Source organism: Macaca nemestrina, chromosome 10 (assembly GCF_043159975.1).
Source record: "Macaca nemestrina isolate mMacNem1 chromosome 10, mMacNem.hap1, whole genome shotgun sequence".
Taxonomy (NCBI): Eukaryota; Metazoa; Chordata; class Mammalia; order Primates; family Cercopithecidae; genus Macaca; species Macaca nemestrina.
The window spans coordinates 63,560,401-63,583,444 of NC_092134.1; the positions used below are offsets into that span (position 1 = coordinate 63,560,401).

The 23,044-nt window shown below is 40.5% G+C and overlaps 1 protein-coding gene across 1 annotated transcript in view; it reads right to left on the bottom strand.

Annotated features, from left to right (window-relative positions):
* LOC105473385 (myelin regulatory factor like) overlaps positions 1-23,044 on the bottom strand; it is a 95,680-nt gene that overhangs the window by 46,308 nt on the left and 26,328 nt on the right. The window contains exons 6-11 of the mRNA XM_071070574.1: positions 18,756-18,906; positions 14,552-14,747; positions 11,876-11,952; positions 10,229-10,339; positions 8,430-8,520; positions 1,855-2,055 (exon numbers count right to left, since the gene is read on the bottom strand). Coding sequence (XP_070926675.1) covers positions 1,855-2,055; positions 8,430-8,520; positions 10,229-10,339; positions 11,876-11,952; positions 14,552-14,747; positions 18,756-18,906 — 827 coding nt within the window. The remainder of the gene's footprint in view (positions 1-1,854; positions 2,056-8,429; positions 8,521-10,228; positions 10,340-11,875; positions 11,953-14,551; positions 14,748-18,755; positions 18,907-23,044) is intronic.

The window sequence follows — 23,044 nt, forward strand, 5'->3', positions numbered from 1 at the left end:
TGTCTAGCTAAAAAATACCTTACATATATGAGTTTAGAGAAATCTCTTAACCTAGGTAAAATGAATATGAGCATTTCCTGTTCACGGACAACAAAACAGAGCCACAGATTGCCTCTGGGCCAAAGTTCCTGGGCTGGTGGTTGCCAGAGTCAGGACTAAACTCTTAGTCTTCTAACCACGGACCAGGATTTTCTTTATTCTATCATGCTGCCATGAGCAGGAAGGGGATACAGAAATTTCACACTTAAGAGCCTGGATTGAAGTGACATTTTATTTATATGGAGGAGGCTTTTTAGAAGGGATGTGAGAAGTTCTCCGGAAGCTTGTTATTTTAAGACAATATATTTTCTTCAAACCAAGAAGCAATATTTGAAGACTTTTGGTAAACGAAGTTCTGTGTTAAGCCTGGTGGTAGCAGGAAGGGTTGTACAGGACTTTTCTCACTTGTTATATTCCATTTACATTTTAATAAGACTTGGTAGTGAATTGTATAGCCAATTGCAAGGATAAATTTGAGTTGGTGTGACCTGAAATGCAGACAGATTATCTCTCTAAAGTTCAAAGGTGCAATGTCTAGGACCGATATCTGGAAATGTATGTAAGAACTCTCTAGCTCTGCATTCCCATCTGGCTAGTAGGTCACAGCTCTTCTAATATGAACCGCAGCTACACAATCAGTATAAAAGTCTACAATTACATCCATTCTTTGGAATCCTCTAAGCAAAGGAGGACATTCCTTGGCTGGTTTAGGAAAACCAGTGCAGATTTGCACTGAGAAAGGAATGCAGTCTGGAAGAGGGGCTAATGGTGAACAGATTAGGACTTCTACTAGCTAAAAAGGAATAAGGAAAGGAGAGAAAAGGAACTTTTAAAACACAGCTTCGCAAATGCTGTCAAGAGAAGCAGTATGAGTGAGATGATGGGGAAGTGGTAGAAGCAATGAATGGGAAATAATTAAATGGCAGAAAAGTTGCAATGAGGTGTTAGTAGCTGGCTAACGGATTGGAAGCTTTGTTAGTAGCTGGCTAACGGATTGGAACCTTAATCCTTATCCTTATGGTCTACATAGCAGTTGTAGCTTTCCAAGATGATCCAGTTCAACTGGTTAAAAAATAAAAAAGAGCCAAGGGTGTCAGGCAGGCAGGCACCATTTTCATCTTACAGCTGAAGACACTGAGTACAGGGAGATTAAGCATTTTATCCAAGGTCACATAGCTGGGGAGAGCCCAAAGCGGAGGAGCCATCTCCTGATGTCTAGGCCTGACTTCCAGTTACCTCTGGGTAACTGCCTCTCCACAGAGGGAAAAGGTCTTCACCCAGAACTCTTGGCAATGAACTGACCAAGTAAGGGATGGGGAGGAGGAGCTTCTCAAGAGTTCCTAGAGAAAGGAACTGGGGAAGATAATGGCCAGTAGGGTTGGTGCCAGGGACTCTAGAAGGAAGAGGCTGGAGACATCCAAGAGAAATAGGAACAACTGGACTGAGACAGTGCTTGGAAGATGAGCGGAGAGACGAAAAGGAAAGGCAAACTCTGGAAGCGGAAGCTGACAAAGTGTGGGAGGAAGGTCAATGGCCTGTGGAAAATAACTGAGAATTGCTGCCTGTGAAGCCAATGACATGCTGTCCTTGCCCACTGCTCCTGTCAGGTAAATTCATTCTCTCAGGGAGGAACTGCTTTACAATTTCAGCAGAGATGCCCAGCAGCTCGGTCATCATTTTTAAGCATTATGTTCATCTCACACCAGTGGGTGACATGTAAAGATGTGTGGTACAAGGTGTGTCAGAGGCCAGGAGCACCCAGCACACCTGACTGGGGTGTCAGAGGAGGGGCCCGGGACCTGACTTTGTGCTCACCTCCTGGATATTCTGCTTTGCCCGGCTGTCAGAGGGATGCATGATGGTCCCCATCACTTTCATGTTGCCACAGACAACCAGGGCTTCGTCCGGCGCATCTGTGTTGATTCCCACTCGACCGTGACAGACAACAGATTCTGGAACTTGTCCTCGCTGCCACAATGCATCACTGTCATTTTCAAATTGCCCAGGGTTAGAGGCCTGGAAAAATACATAAATATATTACAATTAAAGTTACAGTAGCTAGATGATCATGTTAGTGTTCAGAGCAAAGGCAAAGTGAATATTATCTAAGTCTTTCACAAGAGAATCCTGTATTGAGTGGGACATTCTGACATATCCGACTAACTCTGGGGCCCAGAAGAGCCAGGGAGGTTTCCCTAACCACTCTGCCTCCCCACTGGCAGGAGCTCTGTATACCCTGATTTGAAACATCCAATCTCTATTGCGTCTATCTGGAATTAAGAATGTGATCAGTTATACTAGGTGGATGATAAAGAAGAAAATTTAAAATGGCTATCTTTTCAGGAATAGTCATCATCATCATGATTTAAAATCAGAACATTACATCAGAAAATATTACAGATGTACTAAATCAGATAAATAAAAATACCTTGCATTTAGCTAGCCCTATTATAGTTTCAGAATGCTTTTGTATTTATGATTTCATACACAAGTGACAAGCAAATGATAATACAAATATATTTAATATACATCAACTATTCCCTAAGCACAGACGATACTAAGGAAGAATAATAACAGCTACATTTGTTGTGCGATAATTCACAGTGCAATTATATGAGATATGTACTATTGTACTCATTTTATTGACACTGACACTCTGAAAAGATAAATAAATTGCCCAAAGCCACAAAGCTAATAAGTTCTGGAGCTGGAACTACAAGTCCTCTGATTATTAAATAATGATTTGCCTATTTCATGGCATTGCTTAGAAGTAGTCCTGGCAATCTTCAAAGAAAATCCAAGTGAAACCATTGGACTAGATAAAGTTCTGCAGATTTTACTCTTAAATAAAATTATTTGTCAAAGAATGCTCCACTGCACTGCATTCCTTCCTCCCTGCTTCCCTGTAGCCACTGAATTTATTCCCAAATATTTTAATGTAGGCATCTCTAAATCCCTCAAAATCCTCACAACAAAATTAAATTCTCTTTAAAATTATGATGTGTTTTTATGATTGAGGCAGGTTGTCACAACTTTAGACAAACAGTTGCGATCCTGATTATCTAAAAAGTCAGTACTAATACTTGACTTTTTACCTTTCTGGTGGTATATGATACATTGCAAGCTCAGCACCTGAATATGCATAGATTTTCTCTGAAGACTACTCAGGAAACCAGTAACAATGGTTTCCTCAAGGATGGAGCCTGGGAGATGGAGAAACAGTGGCAGGAGGAAGATTCACCTTTCACTATATACTCTCTTGGTATTATTTGAGTGTTTTGCCATATGCATTTGTTACAATTTTTAAAATAATCAAAAGAAACCACAAAGTTTATTTCTTAGTTTGGGTTTAAAGAACTTTTTGATGTCTTCAATTTCCTAATTCAATCCTAAGTGTCTGAACCCTGAGCTGCTTGGAAGACTCAATCATTGCTACTTGATAGACAAAAGCAGTGAAAGAGGCCAGGTGTGTGGTGGCTCACACCTGTAATCCCAGCACTTTGGGAGGCTGAGGTGTGTGGATCACTTGAGGTCAGGAGTTCAAGACCAGCCTGGCCAACATGGTGAAGCCCCATCTCTATTAAAAATACAAAAATTAGCAATGTGTGGTGGCATATTCCTGTAGTCCCGGCTACTTGGGAGGCTGAGTCAGGAGAATCACTTTAACTCGGGAGGCGGGGGTTGCAGTGAGCTGAGATCACGCCACTGCACTCCAGCCTAGGGGACAAAGGGAGACTCTGTCTCAAAAAGAAAAAAAGAAAAAGCAGTGAAACAATGTAATGTAAAGTAATGGGGTGGGAGGGGGTAGTGGGGAGTGGGGGAAGAATATAAAGTAAAAACTTTGAACATTATTTGTGTAAATTTACTTGAACAAAGAGCTTTTCTGCAAGGTCCCTAGAGCCCCTTGGTTGTGAATGGCAAATTGGCTTTGACTCAAATCCTTTTATAGCAACCAATCAACTAAATCCAAAGGTATGCCACATAAGACGGTGATGTATTTTTCTCTATTTTGAACATAATGAGCCACTTCAAAGAAACAAAATAAGACAGTGATGAATTTTTTTGTAATGAGCTTTGAGATAGTTATTATCTTGTTGGTAACTTGATACTGGAACAGCAGATATAAGTAGATTTAATTTTTTGGAACAGTTGCAATATTCTCACTTAGCTTTCATCAGATGAAAACTCAAATCCCTAAAATATGTTCACATTATTTTGGAAAGGGCCACAGATTCACAACATTCTAAATATATAGCCCTAGGGAGAATTCCTCATCAGTAACGGGATATGTTCTCATAAGATTTGTGAACTTATTTCCCTATTCTAGAATCCACAACCCTCATGTGTTAAAGCAAGCACAGTATACTACCTCTTTCTGGAATTATGAGTTTGTATTCACATGTGACCCAATAGTGGCTGATGGATATCAAACACCAAAACAAATTCATTAAAATTTCTAAAATACTTTTATTGTTTGTCTCATATTATCTTATTTAGGGAAGAGACCCAAGCATCCTAGTCTATGTTATAACACAAACTAGCTGTGTGACCTTGGGGCAGTCACTTAATCCTTCTGTACTGTGTCCTCCTCGGATGAATAAAGAATCATGTCTCCTTTACCCACCTCATAGGATTATTGTGGGATTAAGTGAAATCATGTGTGCATGAACGGTTTGCAAAAATGAGGATGAAACGCCTCAAAGTTATTCTCGACACACTCTCCTGGGCACAGCAGCAGCTATTTAACCTACAATCGCTTCATCTGCTCTCCTCAGCAACGCACCTGCAGAGTTGCACAATTCCGGGGGACGCCTTTCATTAAAAAAATACAATGTAAATGGCGCCCCCTGCAGGTTATTCGAATAGAAAACAGCATCAGCTGCAATTTGAGGCCTGTGCTGAGCTGGAAATGAAAAGCTGGAATTTGTTTTATCATCATTTGGGATTCGAAAGCAGCAGCCAAAGAACGAATAGAAGAGCTTGACCTGAGGAAGGTAGCTCTTAGGAAGCCCATTTTTGCGCCTTTTGAAAGAGTTACAGAAAAAGGACCTAGAAATACTCTGCTGGTGCTACTCGAAGCATGGTCTGCAGGCTAGCAATGTCAGCATCTCCTGGAAGCCTGTTAGAAATGCATATTCTCAGGCATCCCTGACCTCCTGAATCAAAAACACAGGTATCTGTGTTCTTACAAGCTCTCTGGGGATTCTTATTCATAATACAAGCTTGAGAACTACTTCTTTATACCATGTACTCCTGGTCATAAGTTCCCCTTCCGTAGTTGACAGAAAGATCTGTTGAGTTCAAAACAGGCGTTACTCCATAAACTGTTTTCTTTGAGTAAATAAAAATTCATCTGAACTCCAAAAGAGGAACGTGTGTGTCTGCATTTGTGTGTGTGTGTGTGCATGTGTGCACATATGCATTATTAGATCATCTTTTCCAATCCTAGGTTTGGTTTCCCACGTCACGCACTGCGATTTGCAGAGCAGTAGAGGAAGAATTCTTGGGGACATGCCCATTTCTATTCTTCTGGAAAAGAAACTGGAATAATTTATTGGTTTTCAAAATGAGGAAACCCTAGAGTGTCTTTGAAAGGCAGACAAAAGTAATCATCCCTCCTGCTTGCAACACTGCACTCCAAACCAAGTTTAATTAAGTATTTTAGAAGGAAAGTGGGGCTGAGAGAGAAGAGCCCAGTCATTAACAAGGGGAATCTGAAGGAACTCCTCTGGGGAATGCTCCCAGAAACAAAGACTCAGCAAATAAATCTGTTCTTTGGAGTAAGCCTTAATTTTCATTAAATTGGTCAATTTATACTACAGGACCATAATATACTGCTAAAGCTGTTTTGATTGACAACCCAGATGAACAATTACTGGGTCCTGCCCACCATTCTCTCTCCAAGTAGAATTCTGACAAGCGTGGTCTCCTGGATCCTTCCTGGAGGCCTGGAACTCGTCTAGATCTAACCCTTATACAATCACCCTTACCAAATAGTAAAATGTCAATCTCTGCCATTAGGACGAGTGGTTCTTAGGCCACAGAACAAGTCTGGATTTGCTTAAATGCAGTTTTCATTTCTCCATTTAATGTGGTCAGAGCTTATAGTGTCTTTGTCAAATTTTCTTCCCTTTCTTCATGCTGGAGCTCAAACTAACAGAACCAGAGCTACAAAAGCTCTTTTGTAGAATGTTGGCTTGTCTGCCCTTTGCCCGACCCATTTGTATGCACCTGTATAGGCCCCTCTAAAATCTCAGGTGGCAGAAAATGTATTCTGTGGACATTTCTAAAACTCACTAATTCAAACAATAATGCCATTTCTTAAACAATTAGATAAACCAAAAAGTCTGCATTCATTTTCACTTCTGTGTTTTACAGTTTGAATGAAATACTATCAATAAGATATTTCTAGTGGGGGGATGAACGGTTGATCTTAGTAATCCTTTTCTTCTCATTGCTGTTAAGGTAACTTTTGTGTTATCCAGCATGCTTGTAGAATAGGGTATTCTCTTTAACCAAAATTGTGTCTGGGAGAAAACTATCAGATTTGGAATACAATCATTTTTTAAAATAGAAATTTAGTGGATAGCATGACATCCAAATTGTGCTGAGTAAATTTAATATTTTTGGTATTCATACCAAATATGAATTATAGAACTTTCAGCTTCTCAAAGTCATCATTATGATCTCATTATCATTGTGCTTTGGATTTGAGGAGGTGCCAAGTAACAGAGAGTTTTTGGTAAACAGAATGCTAGAGAGTGGAGCTCCCTCCCTCTCATGTTGCTGTTGTATGGACTTGCACGGCAGCTGCGTATAACTTTGCAGGAGCTGTCAACAGCAAATGGAGAAACCTTGTCACTAGGTAAATTATTCCAAGTATGCAGGTAACTAGCAGACTATCTGTCTCAAGCAAGTGTTATACAGCTCCAGAGAGTACTGTCATGATATCTAATCTATGCTGACTCTGAAAAGAATGGCATTATCTGTCTCTATTCCTTCCTAAGAGAAACAATATGCAACCTAGGTTTCCAGACTTTACTTTAAATCAGATTTGTTAGCACAGCAAGGCAATTCCAGATTACATCAAATAAGATGTCAAAGATGGCCCTGGCCCCTGCAGAGGGATGGACAGCCACCTCTGTGATTAGCTTATGATGTAAGGAGAGGGCCCCACCTGCCTCTGCCCCAGAGGATCCTCATTTGCTGCAGGTTACATCAGACCCCACAAAAATGCAGCCTGGGGTGTGCATGTCCTTCCCTAACCCTGGGATTGCTGAACACATAAGTGTTTTACCTCATTTCTATCATTACTTCATCTCCATTACAACGTTGAGACATAGTTAAAGGATTTCCACTAATAGAAGGCTTATTAATTTTAATTGACAAAAGGAATTACAGAGGCCCTTTGTTTCAGAACAGTTTGACACGGGCAAGGAGAGATGCCATTTCCCCAAACGGGCAGATCTTCTTCTCTTCCTCAGGGCCTCAGGTTAAAGCCACATACATGGGCAGGCCCATAGTGAACACGGTTCTCTAGTGGAGTTTGCATGACCTCCCTGTACCACTTCAAAGATCCATAACAACGCAGCCCCTCCCAGGGCTGCCAGGCCTGTGGCTACCTGTTACTTCATGCCTCTGGTATTTTCAGTGGTGGCCAGCCTGAACTCACACAGCTGCAGCTGCAGCTGCCAACAGCTTTATGTTTTGTGGCTGCCAAGACTCCCCTGCAGAGCTGTGACCAATCATTCATTCAGCAAAATGTGCTGAGCCAGCCACTCCTATGTGCTAGACAGTGGCCCAGATGCCCTGTACCACCAATCACTTTTGGCCTGGAATGCTTTCCTACCACTTTCCCCGCCCTGTGGGCTTTAAGGTCCGAGAGATCCAGGCTCCATTATTTACAATTCGTGAGATCATGGATTAGTTACTTAGCCTCTTAAGCGTCAGTTGCTCTGGGTATAAATAATGTAATGTGAAAGCATAACAATGTAAAATGATGTCATATGGAAATTGTTTAGCTCAGTGCCTAGAACATAGAGTAAAAACCAGAGTTTCTCAACCTCAACACCACTGACATTTTGGGACATATAATTTTTTGTTGTGGAGGTTGTCCCGTGCATTGTAAGGTACTGAGCAGAATCCTTGGTCACTACCCACTAGATGCCAGCTGTGACAACCAAAAATGTCTCCAGACATTGCCAAGTGACCCTTGGAGAACAAAACTGCCCCTGGTTGTGAACAACCGTGTGAAAACTAAAATAATAGTTTCTGCTATTACTATCATTATCATCGAAATAGTATATTCGAGCACACCACTGAAAATTCAAATTCCGCCTACATGGGAGGAAAGCATGTGGGATCCAGAAAAGTCAGAGAACTGAGCTTACCCTTACAATGATCCTTTCGGAGACGTGGGCAGACAACAGATAGAACTGGTCTTGGTTAGCAGCATACAGTCCAACCACCAACATGAAGTATCTAATTCAGAGACAGCAGACCAATGCCAACACATCAGGAATGGAGACACAATTCGTACAATCAAATACCACCCAACAGTTGATCAACAGTGAACTTATCGAGAAGAGTTTGCCTATTTAAAGACTACCTTTTCCCTTCCGTTCTAAGTTGTCCCCGCAGTGAAACAAGAGAGTAGTTGATTCCCTTGCTATTGTTCTGGGTCAGCTCTTTGCCCAGTTGGTGGTATTTGTGAGCTGTTTTACAGGCCCCCAAAGAGCAGGAAAGCAAGCCACCCTGGGGAGATGTCCCAGGAGGGGTCTGGGGTGCTGATTCAGCACAGGCCTCTCCACGCTGCAGTCCTGGGCCCTCAGCACAGCATGGCTCACAAATACAACAGGAAGCCACCTTAAAAGTCCCTTTGTTCAGAGCCACAGAAGCCACATTAAGGCCTGGGCCTTAATGCAGGCTGACTCCTAGGGTCTGCCCCACCACACTGGATGCTTCCCAGTTCAGCCTGCTCTTGGCCATGTATCCTATGTCTTCGACAACCTCAGGGCTTGACTTTAGCCAAAGACTGAGACCTCCCTTTCAGTTGCTTCCAAGGCAATTTTCATCACTGTTATTTCAATTACCTCTTCATATGTACCACTGATGAGACAGTTTTAAGACTAGACCACTTCTTAAAAGTCAAAATTAAAACTTCCTTCTTCAAAGAAGCTTTTGCCCTAAGAACTGCATGAAAAAACGTCACCAGCTTCTTCTGTAAGACTCCTGTTCTCCTAGAGAACAAGTTTCCCTCTGCACCTAAAGTAAATCAGTAAGAGTAGTAACCGTTATCATTATTAGTATTAGCTACTATCAAGAGCTCAGTGTGTCATGTACCAGGCTAAGCAGTTTACCTACATTAGTCTATTTAGATCCCCAATAGAGACAATAACAATATTTTACTCCAATAAAGTATTGGAGTAAATACTTTATTGGAGTAAAATATTGTTATTGTCTCTATTTTACAGGACAGAAATATGAGTCTCAGAGAGGTTAAGTTATATGCCCAAGGTCACTCACCTAGTAAATGCCAGTATAAAATAGTCAAATTCAATTCTATCCAACTCCAAAACCTATGTTCTAAACCCAGCAGTTCTCAAACTTGAGCATTATCAGTGTCACCTGGAGGGTTTGTTAAAATACAAATTGCTGAGCTCCATCCCCAGAGTTTTTGATTCAGAGTTTTTGATTCTTCAGTAAGGCCCGAGAACTCGCATTTTTAACAAGTGTCCATCTCTGCTAGTCCTGGAGTCACACTTTGAAAACCACAGGTTTAAATCATGAAAACAAGTTATTTATTTTCTTTTTTAATCAAAAAGGTCATAGCAGAACTTCAGGACTAGAGACCAGCACACTGGTTGAGAAATGCAGTCAGTCCTCAATCTTTGGATGGCAATGAAACATAAACGTGGTCACTCGAGAAAACCATGGAGGGAATCGAGCCAGGCAGAGATAGGGCAGGGCAGGAAGGTGGGCATTGCAGGGTATGGGTGTGGGAGAAGAAAGATGTCCACAGGTAAAGGAGAAATGTTAATAAACTGAGAGTCAGAGAAGGGAGGAAAGTGGCTTAGAGGCCCTGTGTGCTGGCTGGTAGCACCAGGAGGATCAGAGGGGCCCCAGGAGGGCACTTTCTGGACAGATAAAGTACCCAGCCACACTGCCATGCACACAGTGACCTCAGTACCTCTGGTCTGGATTTGGTTTTCCCTTTTTTCTCATATTATTTGCTGTGGTTTCACTGAAGTGTAATCGTCCCAGCGTTACTTTGGTGACCTGGTCAGCCAGTAGGTCAATTCTAAAACAGCAAAAAACCAACAGACTATAAGAGAACACCAAATCTCTGATTATATCTAATCCACTTTCAGACTCTCAACTATGCTTGGTTCCCAGTTGTCACCACACTGGGAGAACAGTTTATTCTAGTCACTGATTATTAACTGCTATCCACAGCATGGTCAGGAATAGCTGCCAGGAAGGCCATGGAATATCTTGAAGGGTAAGAAATGCTCAGTCAGCAAAAGCTCAAGCCTGGAGTTTCCAACTCAGAAGGGCCGTATGCTCCATATACCCGGCATGGTTCCTTTTACCTCCACAATGGGGAAAGAAAATCTTTCATTTGTGCCACTGCCACTGTTGTGACAGCATTCACCTCTTGACTGAAGCAGTTTAGGTCTCGCATGAATGCCTTTGCACGCCCTTCACGTATTTGCCTCTCCTAGCCTAGCAGTGGGAGGCAGCTTCCTCCAAAGGAAGGCCACATACACCCTGCCCAGTCAAGGGAGAACCAGACGCACCACACACATTTAGTGCTGTGTTTGTACAAGTGGCTTCTGGACTGTCCGGGCCATGAAACCATCTTCTTCTCAGCCCAAAGGGGGTTGACTCAGGGTCAAAACCCTGAGATGTCTCCACTGTATCCCAGCCAAACCAGTCAAAAAGCAAATCCCACTCACTCTAAGTCATCCTACAGAGAGGACTCTAGCTTGGACTGCCATATTGCTTTGCATACTACCAGCTATATATGCTTTCTATATTGGAATCCATTCCGCAAACTATTAACATGGCTTTAAAGAATAAGAAAAAATGACTTCTAAGTACAGCATGGATATACAATCTTGAAATTAATTCAATCAACATCATGCTGATTTAAATGAAAAATTAAAAGAAAGATCTAGCCATGATTTATCTCAAGGAACTAAAGTTGTTAGTAAGGTTGTTAGCAAAGTTTTTAGCAATAAACAACATAAAAATAACAGTGGTTTAAAAATTGATCGTTTTATAAAGAATTTTTACAACAGTTTCAATGCATAGTACAACTCTATTTTTGTTGATAAACATATATGCATAATGTTAACATTAATACTACATTAATGGTAGGGGCGCTGTGGCTCACACCTGTAATCCCAGCACTTTGGTAGGCTGAGCCAGGCAGATCACCTGAGTTCAGGAATTCGAGACCAACCTGGCCAACGTGGTGAAACCCCATCTCTACTAAAGATGCAAAAAATTAGCCGGGCGTGGTGGCTCATGCCTGTAATCCCAGCTACTCCAGAGGCTGAGGCAGGAGAATCACTTGAACCCAGGAGGTGGAGGTTGCAGTGAGCCCAGAGTGTGCCACTGCACTCCAGCCTGGGCAACAAGAGCAAAATTCTTTCTCCAAAAAAAAAAAAAAAAACCTACATTAACATTATTAATTTGGATGCTGTGGTAGGTTTCATTTTAAGTAAGCAAAATAAATTAGATAATAAGTAAAATTATATATATATAAACAAATAAATTAGATGTTTATTCACAAAATATTCACATAGGAATTCAGAAAATAAATTCTTACTTAACAGGATTGAAAATCTTTTTGCTCCTATCTGCTTGGGACTGTTCAATAGCAATTATTTGATTGGTGGCTTCTACCTATATGAAACAACAAAAAGTAAATTAATTAATTAATTTATTTATTTATAAAAATGTTAATTAGCAAAGAATGTTTGAGTACTTAAAAAGCTTTTCAAGGCATCATCCTAGGCACTGGGCAGGAGGAACAAGTCATGAAAAGACACATAAGACAGGAGTCCTTACCTTAACGCAGTGTTCTGTTGATGAGGAAAGAAATAAATACCTGTGAAATTAAACAACGAGAACACAAGACAGCAGAGTATTTCAGGTACGCAGTGAATACAGAGGAGGCTAGAAGATGACTAAACATCAGGGGTAAGGCAGCTTCTTATTCATTCATTCATTCTAGAAGTACTTATGGAGCACCCACTATGTACCAGGAACTGCTTTAGGCATTAGAGATAAGAACTGAACACAATTAACAAAATTTCCTGTCCTTGGGGAGGTTACATTCTACTATGAAAAAACAATGATATACAATATAATAAATAAAACATAGGAATTAGCATTTATTCAGCATCTGCTACCAACTCTTCTTGTTCTGTGATATTGAAAAGGACTTATGAGACCAGCCCTATAATATACAACTGATGGGTATTCACATTGTAACAAATCTTTCTAGAAAGCAATTGGTGGTCTATATCAAGAGTTTTAATAATATATGTATCTTTCATGTGTAAATTCCCCACTGGAATGTATTCTTATGCAAAGGTGGGTTTACATGGATGTTCACTAAAGTTTTATTAACAATAAAAAATGGAAAATAAAAAAAACTAATAATAATAATTAACACGATGCATCCATACAATGGAAAACTATATCATCTTTGTGAACAATATTTTTATGGGGTCCTTAATAATATCATACAATGTGATGTTCACAATATAGCACTAGCAATATGAGATTAATTTCAATAACAGAAAAAATGAGAAAAAAATAGGCTACCAAATGGTGGATCCCAAATACAAATGAATTTTATCTCTTTTTCATACTTTTCCATTATGTTCCAAAATTTTCACAATGAACTAATATTACATTCATATTCATAAAATGAATGTCTTTTTGTTGTTTGTTTGATGTTTTTATGTATTTTTGTTTTTGTTTTGTTTTTAAGAGCTCGGTTTGGTACAAGAACAGTTATGCGTGCAGTAGCCAAGCCTTAGTGCCTAAGCCCAGGTTAGCTATCAGAATAAAATATGTCGGCCAGGCACAATGGCTCATGCCTGTAATTCCAACACTTTAGGGGGCAGAAGCAGGAGGATTGCTTGAGCCCAGGAAGTTGAGGCTGTAGTGAGCTGTGATAGAGCCACTGCACTCCAGCCTAGGTGACAGAGTAAGACCCTGTCTTAAAGAAAACAAAACATCAACAAAAACAACAAAATATGCAGATAATGAATGCTTCTCCCTCTTAGGAACTGGATATAAAGTTACAATTTAAGAAATACTTTTTGATCACTCAGAAGTCAAATTACCTACATTCTGAACCCAGCTCTATCATTTACTACTTTGGATGAATTGTATAACCTTATTGGTCCTCAGTCTCCCCTCTGTTAAACTGTAGAGGAGGGATATTGACTAAATTAGTGGCTCCTTGGCGTTTTTTTAGGTCACAGATCTCTTTGATAATCTGATGAAAATAATGGATCTACTTAATATGGAAATGCATCAACATCAATAAAAATAATTAAAAATACATTTAGTAAAAGAATTGCAAGAGTATTCACTGAAAACTATAAAACTACAATTTGAAGTGATGCTGTGCCATTTTCTGAGCCCAGGCTTATGAAATTGGCATCTTGGCTGGATATGGTGGCTCATGCCTGTTATCCCAGCACTTTGGGAGGCCGGGGCAGGAGGGCCACTTGAGCCCAGGAATTCAAGATCAGCCCAGGCAACATAGTGAAACCTCATCTCCACAGAAACAGCCAGACATGGTGACACACACCTGTGGTCTCAGCTATTTGGGAGGCTCCCACTTGAGCCCGGGAGGTCAAGGCTGCAATGAGCCATAATCATGCTGCCGTGCTCCAGCCCGGGTGACAGAGCAAGACCATGTCTCAAAGAAAAAAGAAAGAGAGAAAGAGAGAGAGAGAGAGAGAGAGAGAGAGAGAGAGAGAGAGAGAGAGATATGAAAGAAAGAAAGAAAGAAAGAAAGAAAGAAAGAAAGAAAGAAAGAAAGAAAGAAAGAAAGAAAGAAAGAAAGAAAGAGAGAGAGAGAAAAAGGGACACCTTTCACTTCACTTGTCTTGCAATGTTTATTCTTAGAACCCAGCCACCATGCTGTGAAGAAACACAAGCTATCCCACAGAGCAGTTCACATGGAGAAGAGCTAAGCCCTGTCAGTTAGAGCCCCATTTGAGCTCCAGCTGATGGCCAGCCCAAACTCAACAGGCATCTGAGTGCTTCTTGAAAATGGCCCAGTTAAGCTGCCCCAGTTGATGACTTCTGAACAAAGATGAGTTGTCATAGTCACACCCTGACCCAGTTGCAGATTTGTGACCAAAATAAAGGACTGTTATTCTTTTAAGTCATTTTGGGATAGTTTGTCGTGCAGTAATAGACAACTGAAACAAAATAAATTTTGACTGATGTAAACTGAACTAAATAAAAGACACACCTTAATGCCAAAAGCTTTCAAGTAAAACATTTCTATTGGCTTTAGGCCCATCTCGGTTTCAACAAATTTTGGACTTCCCCAAACTTGGACATGAATGGTTATCTGAAAATGATTCTTTTTTTGGCAAACAAAAGCTTCATCTGCTGGTGAAAAATTAAATCCTTTGTCTGTTACAACTCGATAGCCCACATCAGGTCTATGAAAAGAGAAACCAAGAAACCAGTTTTACAAATGTTTTCTACATATTTATTTTCATTAACAATACTAGTTATATAAACATTTCAAGGAAATGTACTGTGAAAAGTGCCTTTTGCTATATTTAATCAATTGATTTCTTAAATTTTTAATGAGGAAATAAAAATAACATTTCAAAACACAGCTGGCTATTTCCCAGCTTTTTATTTTCTCACAAAAACGTACAATCTTTTTTTTTTTTTTTTTGAGATGGAGTCTTGCTCTGTCCCCTAAGCTGGAGTGCAGTAGCACCATCTTGGCTCACTGCAACCTCAGCATCCCGGGTTCAAGCAATTCTCCTGCCTCAGCCTCCTGAGTCGCTGGCACTACAGGTGTGCACCACCACGCCCAGCTAACTTTTGTATTTTTAGTAGAGACAGGGTTTTGCCATGTTGGCCAGGCTGGGTTTCAAACTCCTGACCTCAAGCGATCCCACCCGCCTCGGCACCCCAAAGTGCTAGGATTACAGGCGTGAGCCACTGCACCCAGTCAGAAGTATAATTCTTGCCAAATGGAAGCATTATTTTTTCAGATTGCCTTTCCCCTTTGTGCTTTCTAGACTTTTAATTTGACTCCACAATACAATAGAAAAATGTAGGCTAGATGTTGAGAAGTCAACACATTACTTAGACTTGTGAAATATCTGGGGTAGAATTAATCTCTTTTCTCCTTTAGGGAAAAAAAAAAAAAAGTCTCAAAATTTCACCAGTAACACAATATCTAAAAAGTCACTTGGATGAAAGAATATTCAGCCTATTGATGATCATATGAAAAAGCAGACTTAGCTTAGGAATAGCTTAGACTAGGAATAGCTCTAAAATCAAATCAACCAGAGCCAGTTACACAATCGATTGGAAACCTGTTTTCACTAGAGTATGGTCATTTCCTTTTTATTCTCCCAACTTGGTAAAAGCACCGAAAACCTACCATGGTGGTTACTTCTGCAGAAAGAAATGGGATAGTGGCAGGGTGGCTAATCAAATTTTTGCTTTATTGGTTTTAACATTGCTATTTCCAATAGCAATGCTTTGTGTATATAAATTGAGCATTCCAAATCTGAAAATCCCAAATCTGAAGTGCTCCAAGATCCTAACTTTTTTTTTTTTTTTTTTGAGACAGAGTCTTGCTCTGTCGCCCGGGCTGGAGTGCAGTGGCATGATCTCAGCTCACTGCAACCTCCGCCTCCTGGGTTCAACAATCCTCCCTGCCTCAGTCTCCTGAGTAGCTGGGATCACAGGCTCCAGCCACCATGCCCGACCAATTTTTGTATTTTTTTAGTAGAGATGGGGTTTCGCCATGTTGGCCAGACTGGTCTTGAACTCCTGACCTCAGGTGATCTGCCCGCCTCGGCCTCCCAGAGTGCTGGGATTACAGGCGTGAGCCACTGCGCCCAGCCGATCCAAAACTTTTTGAACACCAATATGATGCTCAAAAGAAATGCTCACTGGAGCATTTCAGATTTCAGATTTTTGGATTAGGGTAAGTATAACACAATATTCCAAAATCCAAAAGAGTTCCCAAATCAGAAATACTTCTGATCTCCAACATTTCAGATAAGGAATACTCAAACTGTAATAGGTTTAATAAAATAATTCTAAAATGTTCATAAAAAGAAAACATATTAAATGCATAACATTATCAAATAGAGAATAGAAAAGTTGAAAACTTCTTTGGTGAATTTTTCCCATGCATGATGAAAATATGCAGCAGGATTTTTAATTCATCAAGCTTCCTAAATGCGGGTTTCTTCTCAAGAAAGAAGCTCTCCACAAGCAGAGGAGGGCAGTACTCACTGCTGTACTACTGTACAGCTCTATGCATCCTGGGATCTCAGTTTGGATGGCTGCTATTATGATGAATAACACAGAGTTTCTAAATTTTCCTCTAATTCCAGAAACAGAAAAAATTAATGGGTCTCTTGGGAGAAGAGTGTTCATGTTCTTTGCACCTCCCCAATTGATCAAGTTATTGAGTCATTGATTACCCTGAAGAAGCCAATCAGTCAAAGGCTTCACAATCACAGTCCCTGCCAGCAGCAAAAAGAAAATCCATTGAATGAAGAATTTCATAAAGACTACACGTCTTATGCCATCTGGAAACTTCTTATTGACTCAGGTTTCTGCTAATTTGTTCATCTAAAGGCTAGATGGATAGAACAATATAGATTTTACTACCGAGGGTAGTAAGAACTGTCTTGGTTGAGAATAAAAGGAGATTTTTGGTGATGTTTTATGCTTCACTGTCAAAAACTCTGAAAAAAAGTACAGCTAAGATATGAGCATTAGGCTGAAATTTAGGGCAGCAGTAATCAGAAATGGAATCAATCAACAAGAATTATACTGTTGACGATTATTCTGAACCTTAAACACCAACCTCTGATTATAGAAATCTGCTTACCTAAGAATGGCAATTCTGCTTTTGATATCAAAAGTTAAGTATAAAGTCAATTAAACTGGTTTTTTAAAAGTTCTTTGATAGCATTGAAACATTATTCCGAAAAAAAATTGATAAAATTTTAATACCCTAACTGTACTGTTTTTAGGTAACTTAAGAAAATGATATTTTTGTAACAAATTAGACCTAACCATATAAGAAAAGATGGGTGTTTTTCTGTCTCATTGATATAAGTAGTGAAATTAGGAGGGCCTGAATTCTAATCTGAGTAAATATTGCCTTCCTTTTTTGCTTAGGAAAAGTGAATTATGACTAAATACTCAACATAAATCTGCCTCAATACTTTTGAGTTGATACTATCTGTGTTCTCCTTTCTTTCCATATCCTCTGTGTTCTTCATTTTCTTCTAGATTATTGGAGCCAAGATAGGCTGTTCAAAAAAACTTAAAAATGTTTTCAAATAAGAAGAGAGATAACACTTACCTTGAAAACTTGATCAACTTGATGCATAGAGCCTTGGAAGCAGTTAAGTTTTAATTAAAACATTGAGCCTGCATGTGACAGTTTCATACCTCGGTGCTCATATTTCATATAGAACATGGAGTATTCCCCAAGAGATAATCTAATGAAGGCCAAGCCTCAAAGCCAAAACCCATGGACCCCTCATTTCTTTTTCTAATTGCACACGGTAGAAAAGACACAAAGTCATGACATTTCAATGATACAATGAGCAATGAGCTTCCTTTAGCTTATTAAACATACCAACTCCCAAAGTCTGTTCAACTCCCTAGATTTTGTTTTAAGGAAAATATTTCTTCCCTCTAGTACATCCACCATAAAAGCTCTAGTGATAGTTTTACTGTATTTGAATTTGGAAAATGTTAAAAGGCACTCAAGTTATAGCCCAGTGAAAATTCTAGAAAATTTAGGTAGGTAAATTACATGCTAAGAAATAAAGAAGTTTAAAGGATGTTTAAGAATAATAATATAGGAGTCCACATTTATTTCTTGAAACTATATTATGTCATAAAAATTGGGTGAAGGTTTTCCACTTTTTTGGATGTTTTGTATTATTTGGCTTCAGACTCCTTACCATAAAGAAACCACCTACCATGATTGCTGCAGGATATATTGTCAATGAACTTGGTAATATTCATTCACAGCATATATGCTGGGGGTGGTCATTGGCTCACAATTTAATGTGGCCCCCAGAAAATTATTTTATGGCATTATAAATTAACTGCAGGATTAAATGTTAGTGAGTTGGGGAATGTCTATATTCCAGTTTTTAGTTTAAACTGGGCCTGTGATCCCAGAAACATTCCTTCTTTCTCCATCATTTAGTGGTTAAATTATAATCAGATAGAACTATAAGTCTGGCTTTCTGAAGGCCAGAAACCCATGTCCCAACTATTTCTTTGTTAGGATGCAAAAAATGAGGAGTAAGACAGACACTTTCTCATTGACTTGCCCCACTTGACCAGAGGTGACCTCAAAGCTCCAGTGCTTGAACTCACTACTGAGATTTGGCACTGCCTTTCTCCCCTCACTCTCCAGCCCACCCAAGGCCACTTACAGTTTTTCATAATGACTGTTTAGTAAGCTGTGCCAAGGAACACTATGGTATGGCTGCCACTTCAGAGCAGGGGAGCACTGGTCTGGAGGCATTCCGTGCTGTCCCTCACTGTCAGGGTCCTGGACTTCACAGCTGTGACTCCTACTTGTCACTGCAAAGAAACAGGTGGGTCAGAGCCTTCCTTCCAGGCTGTTTTTCCTAGACTCACAGTTAGCAGCATGAAGCTGATGAGTGGGCCATGTGTAAGGCAAAGTGACCAGGGAAGTGTCATGTGCTGGGGGTAGGGGGTGTGCTGCTGACCTCATTTTCTCATCTGTAAAAGAAGCAGCCTGGAGTCAGCAATGTCAACGGGTAGGGGGACTTGTTGGAAACTTTGTTCCTAATATCTATCTACCCTACATCCTGCATAGCTTCTCCTCACTTTCAGTCTGTGTGGTTGCAGTGAAGTCCACTCCCAGAGCCAGGAGGGTAGGTGACCCAGCTCAATCAATCAAAGTACAGCATTCAGTCCTTGCATCAGTAATTGCATCAGCGGTGGACATGTGGCCTATCCCAATTCAAGCAGAGTAGATCTCAGCACTTCAGGGATGCTCACTCTTCTCCATGAAGTTTGAACCTGCAAGATACATCGCCAGCAGCTGCTGGCACCATTTTGGGACATGAGGAAAAAGCCCATCTGGGAATGATGCCAGCACAGCAGAAGGCAGAGTTAAAAATGAAGGGCACCCAGTCCTCACAGTGTCATATGAGTTCTGGGACCCAATTCTAAACCTCGGGTTACAGGAGCCAATGGTTCCCCTGATTCTGTTTTTTGCTTGGTTTTGTTGTTGTTGTTTTATTTTGCTTTTTTTGCACAAGACAGTTTGAGGGTTTGCTGCAACCAATATATTTTAATTTTGGCAGGTCTTTTGTGGCTCCAAGATTCTGTGGTCCAACTAGTTTTTTGAACTTAGACCAGTTATTTATTCACTTGGAGTCTTACTTCCCTCAACTGCAAAACAGAAATTAAAAACATGTATCCTGCCATCTTTACACATCACAGCATTACACAAGCAGAGAGAATGACATAATGGAAGTGAAAGCACTTTCAGAAGCTAGAACCAAGATAAAGTAACAGAGAAAATCTTGTTAGTGTGCAATATCAACTGTAGAAAACTGCCACTTTTCTATGTCAAAAATGGTCAAATAACAGCAATTTCACATGTGCAACCTCCTATTTTGCATAATCCTTGCAACTTGTCTTAATTTGAGTATGCCTCCTAAACCATATGGATTCAACCTCAGATAATTTTTATGTAAAATGGTATTGGTATGGTTGCTGTTCCCTTTTCTTTTCTTTTTTTTTTTTTTTTTTTTTTTTTTTTTTTTTTTTTTTTTTGAGACGGAGTCTCACTCTGTCGCCCAGGCTGGAGTGCAGTGGCCAGATCTCAGCTCACGGCCAGCTCCGCCTCCCTGGTTCACGCCATTCTCCTGCCTCAGCCTCCCGAGTAGCTGGGACCACAGGCGCCCGCCACCACGCCCAGCTTGTTTTTTATATTTTTAGTAGCGATGTGGTTTCACCGTGTTAGCCAGGGTGGTCTCAATCTCCTGACCTGGTGATCCGCCCACCTTGGCCTCCCAAAGTGCTGGGATTACAGGTGTGAGCCACTGTACCTGGTCTGCTGTCCCCTTTTCTTTTAACTCCTTTACCATCATTCATGCCCGACATCAGGAGGGAATGGGAAATAGTGGGTGTTTGTGAGACCAGGTTCAGGCTCTCAGTAACAATGTACAAATAGGACATTAGCTCCTATTGAATGCGTCCACCTTGGAGAATTCTCCAAGCCCACAGCTTGGAGAATGCAAGAGAAAGGAGCTGGGTTGTTTTTTAATCTTCAAACTTTTCCTTTCTTTATACTTCCATTGAGGACTTCCTAAAATAAATAAATAGAGCTGCTTCAAGTTGCTTTTCATCCCAAATGTAAAAAACAAACAAACAAACAAACAAAAAAGTATTTCTCTTGGGGTATTGCTATTAAATGTCACTTAAGCAAAATATGCATTTTTTGTTTTTATAAAACACCTATTTTAGAAAGATTTCTCAAAACCCTGAAAAACTTTTTTCCCAGCTACAAACACAGGAAGTGGACAATGCAAGGAGCTCTTCAGGCTCTCACTCCTCCAAAAGCCACCTGGTCTATTTTCAAAAAAAAGAAAGAAACCCTTCTATGGTTATCCTGCTTACACCAAATTGAGAGAAAGAGAGAACGTAATTCTTTCTTTTTTGTCTTCCTCTCCCCTACAATGAAGAAAGGGTTGAGAGCTTGGAGTTTCAAATCAAGGCAGATCTGGGTTTGAATCACAATTCTACACTTAAGGGCTGAACAATCTTACAAAAATGATTTAAGCTCTCTGAGCTTCAGTTTTTCCATCTGCAAAATGGGAGTAACTATGTTACCTCCCGAGTTGTTGAAGGGGTTCAATGAGGCCATGACTGCAAAACGCAGAGCGCAGTGTCTGCCACTGGTAAGAGTTTAAACAATGGTGCCTTCACTAGTGGCGCTGTCATTATCGCTGTACTTGTTTCAACTTAGGTGGCCCAGAATTTCCTAAGAAGCCTTGGGAAATACTTCTGTTGTTGGCCTCCATGGTAGCTCTATCTAATGTGAAACGACTAACCCATGTGCCTGACTGAATACTGGCTAAATCATGCCCTTTCCCACTCAAGCGTGGCAGCAAGGTCAGTGTTCCCAGGCATGCATCCAAAAGCCAGCTCGACTCCTGCAGACACTGATGGGGAGAGTGGACAGGGGCAGGGAGGATTGTCAAAGACAACAGCATTTCCTGCCCTTTGTCATCTAAACAGTAGGGGTATCAGAGCAGCCACTCCAATAGGGGTGACACAGTTGTGGCTTCCCTGGGAGATGGCTATCAGATGGGAAAAGCCTAGGGACCAGAAGCTGGGATTACAGGCCCACACTGAAACCCAAGGCACACACCTGAGCCTAGTGCTAGAACTTATTCATATTAATACTACTAGTGATGGTCTCCTACTTTGAGTGCTTTCTGCACCACAGGTGCCATCCCAGACACTTTACATAGTATTCCATCAGCTCCTTAAACTATCTCCCAGGTAAGAATCCTTTTGTTCCATAAACTTTCTTTTTTGAAGGACCCTGTACATCAAGAAGAGTATACAGATCATGAGTACACAATTTTATACTTTACAAAATGATCTAGCGGTATAGGACATTTTGAGCCCTCCAGGAGATACCTACATGCCCCCATCAATAATTAGTCTCTCCTCGCCAAGACTGACCACTATCCTAAAATCTAACACCATAGCAGAGTTTATAGGAATGGAATACTATGATGTAATATATACTCTTGTATGTGGAGCTGGCCTTTTTTTTTTTTTTTTTTTTTAAGGGTCTTGCTCTGTCACCCAGGCTGGAGTGCAATGGCACAATCATAGCTCACTGTAGCTTCAACTTCCTGGGCTGAAGCTATCCTCCCACCTCAGCCTCCTGAGTTGGGACCACAGGTGCGTGCCACCACATCGGCTTTTTTTTTTTTTTTTTTTTTTCTGTAGAGACAGGATCTTACTTTGTTTCCCAGGCTGGTCTCAAACTTCTGGGCTCAAGCAATCCACCCACCTCAGCCTCCCAAAGCGCTGAGATTACAGGCATAAGCCACCATGCCTGGCCTCATTGGCCTCTTTTGCCCAACAGTATATTTATGGGATTCATTCATTAGTGTTGCAAATGGCAGTCCTTTGCTCATTCTCATTGCCATATTGTACTCCGTTGTATAAATATACCACAATTTATCTTGCCATTGATGGCCATTTGGTATCTTTTTGGTTTGTGGTTGTTATAAGTAATGCTGCTCTAGACATTCTTTTGCATGTCTTTTGGTGGGCATATGTACACATTCCTGCTAGTTATACTTCTAGGGATGGAATCACCGGGTTGTAGGACATGCTTTAGTAGATACTGCCAAAAGTATTTCTAAAGTGGTTATGAGGTAAGGATTCTTAATCTCATTTAACAAATGTGGAAACTGACTTTCAAAGACCTGAAATAACTTGCCCAGTGTCACAGCTGTTAAGTGGAAGAGGTGAGATTCAAATCTTCCTCTTCACTTCATGCTAGATTAAGGTTCTCTTGAGAAAAATCTAACAGAAGTGAGAATGTAAAAGCAGCAAACTGCCTAAGTCCAGACCTTTTGGAGAAAACTGATAGCTTGCATTTGAATGCCTTTCAAAATATGTTTGCTTAACTTATTTTAAAAAGTCTTAGAGATGGGTA